Source organism: Monodon monoceros, unplaced genomic scaffold (assembly GCF_005190385.1).
Source record: "Monodon monoceros isolate NGI ecotype Baffin Bay Population unplaced genomic scaffold, NGI_Narwhal_1 Super_Scaffold_21, whole genome shotgun sequence".
NCBI lineage: Eukaryota > Metazoa > Chordata > Mammalia > Artiodactyla > Monodontidae > Monodon > Monodon monoceros.
In genome coordinates, this window is record NW_021703778.1 from 5,386,418 (window position 1) to 5,399,912 (window position 13,495).

Genomic DNA, 13,495 nt, shown 5'->3' on the forward strand with positions numbered 1-13,495 from the left:
CACACACACACACACACACACACACACACACACACACACACACACACTAGGATCAACTAATGCAAGTAACTGTTTTTCCTCTATGTTACCTTTTAAGTGTGCCTTCAGAAATGCTTCAGTGTGTCCTTAGCTGGTTGTAAACCCTCATGTTTCAAGGTAAAGTTGGCCTAAATTTTAGGCTTTCATTTTACTATTTTTAAGACATTTTAAATTCCCTCAGGAAGCTGTGTTTTGGGAGACTGCGCTTTTCTTTTGAAAATTTGTTTAAACACTTTTGAATGGCTCTTGTGAATTTGAGGGTTGACATAGAATAAATTCAGCAGATATTTCTCATGGCATATTCTCACTCCTTGAAATATTTGATTGGGACATATTATCATTGGATCTCATTGAAGAGTACTCAGACTTTGAACTTGTTCTAAGACTAAACAGACCCTAAAAGATTAGAGTCTGTTTGCTTCTAGCTTCTTGGGAATTTGTACCAACAGAGATCACAGATGAAGGCGTAATTCATTCTTATATTTATTTAATGCCTCTTAGCATTCTGTCCTAAGATGTTATTTTCACCTCTCTTGCAAGGTGCTTTCATAACATTGACTATGAAACTCTTCCTTAAAATATTAATCTATTTATCTAAGAGCAAAGAGCCATCAGCAAGATTGCCAAATGTAATTTAGAGCTATCCATTTAAGACTGGATAGCTCTTATAAGTAAACTTGAGTTAAGCTTCTTTTATGTCCACCAATCTCAAGTTACAGAAGAAATGACTCATGCAAAACATTATATCAATAAGTATATTGTAGTACTCAAAAAAAAGTTCTCTTCTCATACATATATTCCATAACTATGTGATTGAAGTGGATGAGTGAATATAGTATAGTATCATAAATCTCATTTCTCTTAATGAAAAACAAGCAAAGGAAAAAATAAAAGGATAAGAAAATTTTATAGTTTACTAGTTACCTAGTTGGTGTAAATGGTTATCTCATGATCATAGCACATTCTGACACTTTCATTAAAGTGAAAAAAAAGCTTACTGTTTTAAATTGTATTAATATATTGAACACTGTAACATTAGCATTCCTTATGCGAACATACATAAAATTTAATTCAACCAATATTTATAGAGGGTTTATTATAGACATGCTGAGGTAAGTGTATACCAACTAAGAAAGGAAACCAAGATATAATCTCTACTCTCCAAGAGTTCAAAAGTAATTGGCAAAGATAAAGCACTCAGTTAAATAATGATATAGTAACTGAATGATTAAATGACAAGGCAAAAAGCAGTCAAAGGAAAATAAGCCTAATGTGGACTAGGGTCATGTGAAGGAAATTCAACATGGCAAGTTGGAAAATATTAGCTTATCAGTCAGGACATATCTGGTTATGCTGCAGTAACAAATAATTCCAAACTCTGAATAGCTGAGAAACACAAGGCTTCTTACTTGTTCATGTTACCCTCTTGGGTTAACTGGGTGTTGGATCTGACATTGTTTGGGACGTTACCTGTGGTCATGGCAAGAGCAAGGAGAGCCCTGGCATGCCTCAGTCTTAAAGTGTTCAGCTTAAAAGTGATACATGTCATTTTAATTATGATTCATAAACCAGAACTGGTCAAATGGCCTCACCCAACCGCAGAAGTATTAGGAAATGCGATTTCACCGTATGTTTGGACGTGAGGAAAAATGGAATATTTGACAAACAGCACTAAGAGCTTATAGTTAGTATGATAACTGCTTTTTATAAATTCAAGATAAGAAATATTTTATGTAAAGGAAAATCTTAACATTTGAAGATACTGGATAATATTCGGATCTTATACTTTGAAATTGCTTTTACTCTATTTTATTTTTAAACTTGTACAGCCTATATAGTAATAGGATAAAGTAATTAGGACCTAGTCCTATAAATTTTACATTCATTTCTTGGTGGCCCTAGCAAGATTCAAACATGTATTGTATAAGAGTCATAAACTTCTGGAATGGTGGAGTAAAGGCCTCTGAAAATCTGTTCTTGCAGAAAAACAATGAGAACACTGGCAAAAAAATTTTAAATCAACTTTTGAGAACTCTGGAAATTAATTAAAAATTGCAATGATCTAAAGAGTGTTTATTCAAGAAAAATGGTTCAGTCTGAGTGACAGTAGACAACTTTCTGGCATCTTAATTTTCCCTATTCCCATCTCTCTCCCTGTCCTAGCTTTGCAGTAACCTCACAATAGCCTCACAGCCACGTTAGCCATGAAAACCAGCAGCCTAACAGCCACTGGAAGGGGTGGAGTAGATCTGGAACTCCAGAAATAATCCTGTCGCTAAGGAATTGCTATTATTTAACCTGTCTGGCAGCTTCCTAGAAAAGCTCCATTCTCAGGACTTGTCTTCATCTGACCTGACTCAGTGTGCTCTGTGCAGAAGCCCTATCTCTGGGGTGTTTTTTAGAAATCGTCAGTGGCAAGTTATTTAACATCACAACTGCATGTGGCAGTGATTCCCGTTACAGCTAATAAGAGGCTGACCAAAAATGTAAAAAGAAAAACTGGGGAGTGATATATCCATAGGGGACTTTGAAAAGTTTTGACATATTTCTGGGAACATAGAAGGCTCCACTCATGTGCAGGGCTATAAACATGCCCAACATGAGACTCGAGAAGGCCCCAGTCTCTCACCTCTGTAGGATCTTGAGGCTCTGTGAAAGTAGAAAGTGAATTCTAGGGCAGAGTTATAAACTGTCTTCTAGAGTCATATAGGCATATCCCAATACACACACACACGCACGCACACACACGCACACAGTCACTCAGAAAAGTGAGAGAATTATTGGTTCAAGACATTTAAAAGGAATCTCTATTTAATCAGTTGTTGATCACTAACCTGAACACAGACGTTCAATGGCTACACACAGCAATTAACAGACGTTACAGAATTAGGACACAAAAGCCACTGAGCAAAGAGCAGTGACAGCAAACTTTGGGGGAGGGGTTGATTTCCAGAGTTGAGTTGCCACATTACATTGTTTAAAATGTCTGGTTTTCAACAAAAACTTATGAGACACATGAAGAAATAGGAAAGTATGGCCTATGCAGAGGAATATAAGCAATCCATAGAAACTGTCTTGGAGAAAGCCAACATGTCAGACGTACTTAACAAAGACTTTAAATAAGCTATTGTCACTATGTCAAAGAACTAAAAGAAATCATGTTTAAAGATTTAAAGAAGAGTATGGGAATGATGTCTCACCACATAGAGGATATCAATAAAGTGATAGATATTTTTGAAAGAAAAAGCAACCAACTAGAAATTTTGGAGTTGAAATTCACTGGGTGGGCTCAATGACAGATCTGAGCAGGCAGAAGAAAGAATCCCTGAATTTGAATGTAGGTCCTTTAGGATTATCCTGTTGAGGAAAAGAAAGAAGAAAATTATACAGAGCTTCAGAAACTATCATTTATACCAACATATGTATGCATAATGAGAGTCCCAGGTAAAGAAAGAGGGAAAGGGAAAAAAGAATACTTGAAGAAACAATGTCTGTACACATCCCAAATTTGATGAAAAATATTAATCTACACATCCAAGAATCCCCAAAATTCCAGGTAGGATAAACTCAGTGAGATCTGTACCTAGACATACTGCTGTCAAACTATCAAAGCTAAAGAAAAGGGGTTATCTTGAAAGCACGAAGAGAAAATCACTTATCTTGTAAAAACAATACTCAACAGGGTTAGCATCTCATTTCTCATCAGAAACCATGAAGGTCAGAGCAGTGGGATGACATAGTCAAGGTGCTGAAGTAAAAAAACTGTTGATCAAGAATTCTATAGCCAGAAAATGTATCCTCCAAACTAAGTAGAAATTAAAACATTCCCAGATAAATGAAAACTGAGAGAATTCATTGCAAGCAGACCTATGCTACAGGAAATGCTAAAGGGGGGCTTTCAGAATGAAATGAAATGACCCTAGCGTGTCTTTACTGCTAGACAGTAGGTAGTGAAGACAGCTACATATATAAATATAAAGGCAGTATAAATGTATTTTCATCTGTAGCTCTTTTCTTCTGCTATCTGATTAAAGATAGCTGCATAAGGCAATAATAATAAACTATGCTGATGGTCTTATAATGTTTAAATATATAATTTTATGACAATAATAGCATAAAAGATGGGGGTGGGTGGGAATGGAGTTATATTATAGCCAAGTTTTGTATACTATTAAAATTAAGTTAATATTAATCCAAACTACATTGTCTTTACTTAAGACGTTAATTGTAATCCTCTGAACAACCACACAGAAAAAACTCGAAAATATACAGTTAAATAAATAACAAATGAATTAAAGTGATATACTAGAAAATATGTATTTAACACTAGGACGGCTATAATCAGTAAGACAGACAATAGCAATTATTGACAAAGATGTGGAGAATCTGGGACCCTTGTACCTTGCTAGTGGAAATGTAAAATCCTACAGCCACTTTGGAAAACAGTTTAGCAGTTCCTCAAAGATTGAAACACAGGGTTACCATACAATCCAGCAATTCCACTCCTAGTTATATACCTAAGAAAATTGAAAACATATGTCCACACAAAAATTTAGACACGAATGTTCATAGAAACATTATTCATAAATAGTGAAAAAGAGGAAAGAACCCAAATGTCAAAAAGCTGATGAATGAAAAAACTAAACGTGGTATATCCGTACAGTGGAATACTATTCAGCCTTAAGGTGAAGGAAGTATTGATACATATGCTAGAATACAGATGAACCTTAGAATATCACGCTAAGGGAATGAAGCCAGTCACAAGAGGCCACATAGAGTACGATTATATTTATATAAGATGTCTTAAATAGGCAAATCCACAGAGACAGAAAGTAGGCTAGTGGTTTCCATAGACTTGTGGAGTAGAGAACAGAGAATCAGTGGTAAAGAGTATCCAGTTTCTTTCAGGGTGGTGAAAATGTGCTCTAAGATTAGGTAGCAGTGACGATTGCAGAACTTTGTGAGTATACTAAAAACCACTGAACTATGTAAAAGGGTAAATTTTATGGTGAGTGAACAATAACTCAACAAAACTTATTTAAAAAGCAAACAACAACGACCCAAAAAAGGCTGTTGTTATTATAAGCTCACAAACTTTTTTGAATGCTTCACTTCACCAAATTGAAAATTTTTTCAGAATTGCCTAATATAAATTACATGATGAATAGCTATGCTAAAAAAAGGTGAAGACTAAAGCACACTGGAAACATGAACAAAGTTCTACCTTGGTAACGATAATAATAGGGTCTTCCATATGGACTTACTTCATGCTTGACAAATAATAGGCACTCATTAATAATTGGGTTAAGTGGTAAAACTATGGTGAAAAAAGTAGAATACAGTGTGTTTTTCTTCAAAAAATTATGGAAATCACAGCTGTCTGAATCAGTGGATTTAATAAAATATGTATAAATTTCTTTGAGAAAATTGTTTTAATTGGTTGTTTCAGTATAGAACTGTGGCTTTCAAGTGAAATGCTACCTTCTTTTCTGCCAGAGGTATTTCAGCGATGTTGCTTTTCATCCTGCAGGTGCTTGTGGTGGGTTCCTGCAGACAGGAGATGCTCCAGTCTTTCTTTACTCCCCAGGCTGGCCTGAAAGCTACAGTAATGGCGCTGACTGTATGTGGCTTATCCAGGCTCCTGATTCTACTGTGGAACTCAACATCCTTTCCCTGGACATTGAATCTCATAGTACATGCAGCTATGATAAACTTGTGATAAGAGACGGTGAGAAACGTTTAAAAAACAAGATAAAACAAAAAACTACCAAGTTTCAACCCTGACACACATTTAGTTACATTCAATTATAATCATACTTGTTTACTGCTTCCATCCATTTGCATGGAAATGCACAGGTATTATGGTCAGTGAAAGCATGAGATACTAGAATTGGCCGCCATTTCTGCAGAACATTAGGAAAGCATTCAATTGCCTGGAGCAAAATAATCCGCACACTATGTTAGGGAGAGCATTACATTCCCAAGAGGAAACACTCCCTGTGGTTTAAGTAGGAAATTATAAATGAGTTTCCAGGTTGTGCTGCTTTCTCGTTGAAAGGCTATGGAAATAAATCTTGATATTTTATACCTATGGCTTTAAGATCCAAGTGTGAAAAGTATTTAAAATTGCAATGTATTCAAGTTTCTATTGTGTACTGAATCTCTGGGTAGAATGGGTAGAATTAAGGGCTAATATTTTTTCACCTTTTCCTCTGTACCCAGGTGTGGTATTGCTATGCGATGAGCGAGGGATATAAATAATGCTTCAATGCCAGGTGCACAGAATTGTGCTTCACGATTTGCATGGAACAGAGGAGAATAGGGAGGCCATATCCTCCAGTCAGTGTCTCTTACAGTGAGGTCCCCATACCAGCAGCATCAGCATCACCTGGGAACTTGTCAGAGATGCAAATTCTATGCCCCACCCCAGACCAACTAAACTAGAAACTTGGATGGGTCCTAGATCTGTCTCCGGTTAAGGTTAAGATCAGGGTGAGGAGAGTAAGGCAGGATTGGACAAAGTACAGAGTCAGATCCTATCTTTATTTAAAATTTTAATATTTTGTTCATTTTACATTAAATTTCAATTTTTGAAATATTGTACTGAAATATTTTTATCTTGATTTCTGAGGTCTCGGGCACCTCCTTAAGTTTTGCCCCCGATGTGACGTGCTCCCTTCGCCTGACCCGGGTCCCTGCCTCCCGGTGGTAGAGTCTCTGAAGCTGGGGACCCACTGCCCTGCATGACACATATTGCAACCCCAGTGCCTGCCTAGACAGCAGGTGACATCTAGTAAGGTGTTAAACTGGAGGACAGGATCAAAGGGCAGCTACTAGGAGTGCAGGTTCGGTGTTATGGCTCTTATTTTCCAAGAGATATGAGAAGCATAGAGTTTTCTGTGAACTTCTCAGTTTGTTAAATTTTGGCGATTGATGAAAAAAGCTTCAGAGCATTTTTTTTTTTTTTTTGGACCAAAGCATGTGTTTGATTTTGGCCCACTGGTGGCTAATGTGCATTTTCATGTCCGCCTTATCCCCTTAACCCTAGACCCCCACTAAGTATAGTAGAAAAATCAAATGGCAGAGGTGCTTTACTTTCCTTCTGTAGGAGCTGGGCAGTAAGTGAAGACTCAAGTCAGTCATACAAACGTGATCAGATGGTAAACCATAACTTTCCCCCTTTTTCCTATCAACTCTCTGCTATCAGCACATTGCTCAGAAGAACTATCATCTTTCCTCTTTTTTTTCTTTCTTTAGGAAAGAAACGAAAATCAGTAGACCCAACTCAGTCTCATTGAGAGATAAAATATACACATGTGAAATAAGTAACAACATATAATAAGCTTCAAAGCTTTGTGATGCAGTTACTTAGAGAATAAGTCAACAGATTTGGGATGAAATGTGTAGCAAAATAGCATAATGAAGATAAGAATGCAAAAGGAGTCACAGATAAATTTTTGAATGATAAAAAATGCAAAAGTTTCCAGAGGTCAGAACCCCTTTCCAAGCATCGTGTATTTATAGCTGTGCTACTACATTTGATAACTTGTTTTCTAAACTAGTTAATAATGAGTAAGTTTTAGGTTGTGGTCAATGTCAAAAAAGAATCATTTTGCTAGTTGAGTGAAAGGACAAATTTCCTCATGTCTCATATTCTATTTTTGTCTTTTTTTAAGTTTCAAATTAATTAATTCTCTGCCTTAGGGAAAAAACAACATATTTTCCCAGCCAAGGAATCTAAGTCCTTGCTCCATTCAGGCTTTGACTGAGACAGTTGTTCTGATCAAAATTTATAATCAAGAGAAAAGCCAAAGGAAAAAGGGGCTTAGGGGGTTACCCAGCTCTCATTGATGTCTCTGGAGGTGCACATTTGCCGGCACTATCTTTTTTCATCCTCCACACGTGGAGAGAAGTGTGTTCTTATAATGGCAAAAGAAACAATGAACAACAAAATAATGAAAAGAAAAAAGAAAACCCCTCTGAAGGTGAAGGCAGATTTCGGGGCAAATGACCTTATAACATTAGCATCGGATCTGGGGCTGAAGAATCAAACCTTTTTTTTTTTTTTTAGACACTTGACCTTCAGCAGTCAGAATAGTTTAGGTCAGAATCTACTGCACATGTGAGCACTGGTCCTCAGCTACTTCCCAGTCTCACGTCCTCTCATTTTGAGTTTTCGTTCCAGGAAGAACTGTCAGCCAGTTTTTGAAAGGCAGTGGGAACTGGCAAAGAAGTTGTTATTGAAAAGGTTAAAGAAAAAGACAGGCGGCACCGTTACAAACTGGAGCCACAATGATGTAACCCCTGGAATGTCCCTTATTTGGTAATCCTGCTGCCTCCTAGGAATGGGGGTGTTTTGAGAATAATGTGTGAGGCACTTTGGCTGGGTTGCAATGATGGTGGAGGATACTCTTTTTTAAAAAGTTTTATTGGAGTTTAGTTGATTTACAGTGTTGTGTTAGTTTCAGGTGTGCAGCAAAGTGCATCAGTTATACGTATGCCTGTATCCACTCTTTTTTAGATTCTTTTCCATATAGGTCATTACAGAGTGTTGAGCAGAGTTCCCTGTGCTATACAGTAGGTCCTTATTAGGTATCTACTTTATATAGAGTAGTGTGTCTATGTCCAGCCCAATCTCCCAGTTTATCCCTCTGCAACCCCGTTCCTCCCTGGTAACCATAAGTTTGTTTTCTATATCTGTGACTCTATTTCTGTTTTGTAAATAAGTTGTGGAGGAGACTCTTAAGACGTCATATTTTCACACTGACATTTCCTCTCTTTGGTCGTAGGAGACAACAGCATGGCCCAGGAGCTAGCAGTTCTCTGTGGCAGAGACATCCCTGGGCCCATCCGGTCTACTGGAGAGCACATGGTGATCCACTTCACCTCGGACTTCAGTGTAACCAGGGCGGGCTTTAATGCATCGTTTCACAAGAGTAATATGTTCTCATGGTTCTAATTCATTTCATCTCATCTTCCTCTTGCTCTCTCCCTAACACACGCTGCTCATGTTTCAATGCCAGATTCTAAGTCAGAGCGCACAGGTCTCTGCCCAGCCTCTGGGGGTTATGCTGATGTCAGGTATTAAGTCTTAAAAAAAAAAAAAAGAAAGAAACTGGCCACATTTGTGAATGGTCCCCCATCTTCAGTTCTTTGGGCAGGGCATCTTCCCTCCACGGTAGGCACAAGAGAAAGATGTTTAAAACAAAATTTCAGCCTAGCGGATGGCTGGAACCAGAAGACAGTACATATCCATAACACATCAAAGAAGCAGTAAGTCAGAGTTATCTTCAACCTAAGAAATAACCAAGGTAATGTAGGAGGTATTGTCATAAATCCCTTGGTTGAAATGATTCATTTAAAGGTTGGCAGGAAGAGTTTGTTTGCTCTTGAAATATGAATTTGGTGAGTCTGACAATGTGCATCATATATGGCAGGCTGTCGTGTGGAGTATGATTGAGACTTTCAAAACTTGACAATATGTGAAGTCCAAACAATCATTTTCAACCCACACTGGATTAAAGTTAAAAAGTAGCCCACAGAATGTGACATTTCTAAAGTCTCTCATATTTTTAACTGAAAAACCTAATTTTAAAGTAGATTATCAATCTAGACATGAAAAACGAATGTTTTCTCCAGGATTATGTATGCCTTTTATAGAGTAGGGACCAATTGAAGATAAACGGTCGTCCTCACAGTCAAGGGGGGGCAGCTGCAGAGTGGTTTAGGAGAATGGGCTTGGGAATTAGACAGACCTAAGGTAAATTTCCACCTCTGCGTTTTAACGGGCCGTGTGAGCTCCCTGCCCTCACTCACTGATGCTCTGGTCGGTCCCTGACAGCTGGCAAATAAGCGTCTACTGCATCGCTGTCTTCTCAGCTCGAACTTCTCCCTCTCTGTCACGTGGCTCGTGGACATGTGCGTGACAGCTCGCGCTGTATGAGTTAACATGTGGGAAACTAACTCTTGCCTCCCACCATTTATTACCTCCCCCAGCCCCAGACTTGTTCATTCCACATTCTTCTCGATTTTAGGAAGTGGAAAGTACATTCTTCCAGCTATTTAAGCCAGGAAGCTTGCATCACCGTTGATTCTTCTTTTCTGGCTCCATCAATCCCATTCATCAACAAACCACAGTGGTCCCACCCTCGCAGTATATCCAGAGTCCAACCACTTCTCCCCATTTCTACTGCTCTGCCACCCTAGTCCAGGCGTCTGTCAACCCTCCTTGGACTCAAGAAGTCACCCCCGTCCTGGACCTCTTGCTTCTGCTTTGCCCTGCCCTTCCTTAGAGTTTAAGTATTGCAGACAGAGTGAGTCTTTAAAATGTTAAGTCAGATCATGCCATTCTGATGCTCAAAATGCTTCAATGTGTTCCTCTTCTTACTCAGAATAAGCCCTTGCAGTGTCCTGCACGACCTACCGGGCTAACCATTTTGATCTCTCATTTGGCCTCATGCATTCTGACTTCTGTGATGCACCACTAACACAGCAGCCTTCACGCCAGCTGTTTTCTGGACTGCAGTGCTCTTCTCTCAAACAGTCTTATGTCTTGATTCCCCGTCTCTCTTTTTCTTTTTTTAGTTTATTTTATGGAAGTATAGTTGATTTACAATATTGTGTTAATTTCTGCTGTACAGCAAAGTGACTCAGTTATACATAGACATACACTCTTTTTCATATTCTTTTCCATTATGGTTTATCACAGGACATTGAATATAGCTCCCAGTGTTATACAGAAGGACCTTGTTGTTTATCTGTTTTATATATAGTAGTTTGTATCTGCTAACCCCAAACTCCAAATTTATCCCTACCCGCCCCCCGCCCCCACCTTTCCCCTTTGGTAACCATAGGTTTGTTCTCTTTGTGAGTCTGTTTCTGTTTCATAGGCAGGTTCATTTGTGACGTATTTGAGATTCCACATAAACATGATAAATGGGATTTGTCTTTCTCTGTCTGACTTACTTCAGTTAGGATGCGATCCCCCATTTCAATCAGGTCTCTGCTCGGATATGACTGCAGTAACGTGGCCTTCGCTAACTGCCTCAGGCAGTATAGTTCCTTTTCCCTCTCCCCGTTCATCTTTCTTTGTAGAACTTATCACCACCTCACATATTAATTATGTAGGTGTTTGTTGTACGTCTGACTCCTCTACAAAGTAAGCTTCATGAAAGTTAAGGGATTTGTCTCCACTGCTTACTTCTACATCCGTATCTTAGAAACAAAAACAAAATGAGTACCGAGGAGCCTGTGCTCCATCCAAGCTTGTTGAGCTAATTGTTTCCAACATTTTTTGGTCCCGAGTGAGTTTCAAACCACATTTCTATTGCCTATACTTTGAAAATTCTCAAGACAAACAGAAAAAGTATCAAAATCCAGTTGTGAGTGTTATTTAAGTGTGCTGTCTTTGTTTCTTCCTGGGAAGGTTGTGGTGGATACTTGCATGCAGACAGAGGGATTATCACGTCACCCAGGTATGCAGAGACCTACACTCCCAACCTCAACTGCTCTTGGCATGTCCAGGTTCAGAGTGGTCTGACCATCGCTGTACACTTTGAGCAGCCCTTCCAGATTCCAAATAGAGACTCTTCTTGCAGCCAGGGGGATTACTTGGTGGTAGGTGTTGTTTGCAGCTTTTTCTAACTACTTTCTCTACACACTTCATTCAGAAAACAAAATGATGATGTTTCCCCTCCTGGGCTATAAACTGATAGAACTTGTATACCTCATCTTTATCAGTATGAAGGAAATTGTGCAATTTTAATTTGTCTTTCCAGCTAAAAAATGGACCTGATATCTCTTCTCCACCCTTGGGACCCCGTGGAGGAAATGGGCGTTTTTGTGGCAGTCGACCTTCGTCCACTCTGTTCACCTCAGATAATCAAATGTTTGTTCAGTTCATTTCTGATAATAGTAATGAAGGACGAGGATTTAAAATCACATATGAGGCAAAGAGTTTAGGTAAGTATTTTCACTGAGAATAATGTCTGTACTTTTTCTGCAATTGCTTGGCCTTTTTTGTTTAAATAGATTTGAGAAAAAAATATGTAAAGTTTTTTTCTGAACTAACAATAATAATGTTAATAAGAGTAGCTACCTATTATCAAGCACTTACTTTATGCTTGATACATTTGATATCTCATCACGACTACATTTTCTTCATTGTGCCCATTCTTCAGATAAGCAAGTTGAGGCTTAGATTGTTCCAAGGCCACATATCAAGAGAATGAACAAAGTGAACTTCTCCATGAGTAAAAATTGAGCTGATCTTAATGATCCCCTGAAATTCCTTAGACTTTTCCATTATGCAATGTCTAATTATGTTACATACAGTTATAGAAACATTATAAGAATGATAATTACATTGTTTTGTAATCATCTGTGTGCTTCTTCTTAAATGAACGTATAATCCTCTGATTCTATTGTTACCCATTTAATTATATATTACAGTAATGATCTTTACTTAATTACCTTGTCTTAATCATACTTGATTGTAATTACATTTAATTCTACTGTAATGATTTGATTTTTGTGACATTTATTTTTAGATAATGTTTAATTGCATAAATAAGTAAACAAGCATAGCCTCAAAAAAGGGAAGGAGTGGTGTCTGTAAAGAGTAAGTCTTCGTCCCCTTAAAATTAGATAATTTGGATTTCAGGATAACCCTATGACCTCAATGACAGATTCCTGGACATATTTCAAAATCTGTATCAATCCAACTGGGCCACATATGTTTTATCGCACATTCTCCAAAATATGATATGAGAATTGAAAATGTCAGCAGAATGTCTTCATTTGAAGAGAGGAGAGGAAGTACGTCTCCACCAACTGACACAGAAAATCATCTAATGCCTCGTGTAGATTCCATGACTACAGGGAATGTCCTTTCACCACTTCCCAGACCACAGAGCTCTGGCGCTTAGAAGGAGCCTTTACCAGTACAGCTTTGTGACCCCAGTACCGCTGCCTTATAGGTAGCGAGTTTCTCATCCTTCCCCATCTCCATTCTGAGCTTTGCTGCTGAGTTGTGAATGGGCAGGATTTCACCTGGTCCTGAGCCTTTAGAGAGCCTTATAGATTTGCAAACACTGTAACTCGTTGCTTTTTTGACCCTCTGTTCATGCAAGAACGGTATGGCCATTACCGTCTCCCCATCTTTCTGCCTCAATATTAGACTTAAAAGTCTTTTGATTTCAAAACCTGTTGCGATATGATCACTCTTTGTTTCTCTCAACTTTCTGATTCAACCATTTCCTATAACTACAGTCAGTTCTACTTCCCCATCTATCTTTCCAGCACACCAGCTTCTTTGCCACTTCAGCTTCTCAGCTTTTAACACATGTTATTCAGTGAACAACTTGTGGCATCGAATTAGCCTTGTCCTACACCATCGTTCTCCAAGGACACTCCTTCAGTACGGTTGATTGAGAGTTCTGTGTCCCTGTGCTCCATG

At 38.3% G+C, this 13,495-nt stretch overlaps 1 protein-coding gene across 4 annotated transcripts in view; it reads left to right on the plus strand.

Annotated features, from left to right (window-relative positions):
• The window catches only part of CUBN (cubilin), a 264,461-nt gene that overhangs the window by 165,905 nt on the left and 85,061 nt on the right, over positions 1–13,495 (plus strand). For 3 of the 4 annotated variants that reach the window (XR_003795949.1, XM_029238289.1, XM_029238291.1), the window contains exons 40-43: positions 5,570–5,767; positions 8,829–8,975; positions 11,465–11,655; positions 11,817–12,000. Coding sequence is in view for 3 of the 4 variants with exons in the window: in XM_029238289.1 (XP_029094122.1) it covers positions 5,570–5,767; positions 8,829–8,975; positions 11,465–11,655; positions 11,817–12,000 (720 nt within the window). In the remaining variant the exon portion in view is untranslated. The remainder of the gene's footprint in view (positions 1–5,569; positions 5,768–8,828; positions 8,976–11,464; positions 11,656–11,816; positions 12,001–13,495) is intronic. The other variant, XM_029238290.1, reaches the window with a different exon arrangement.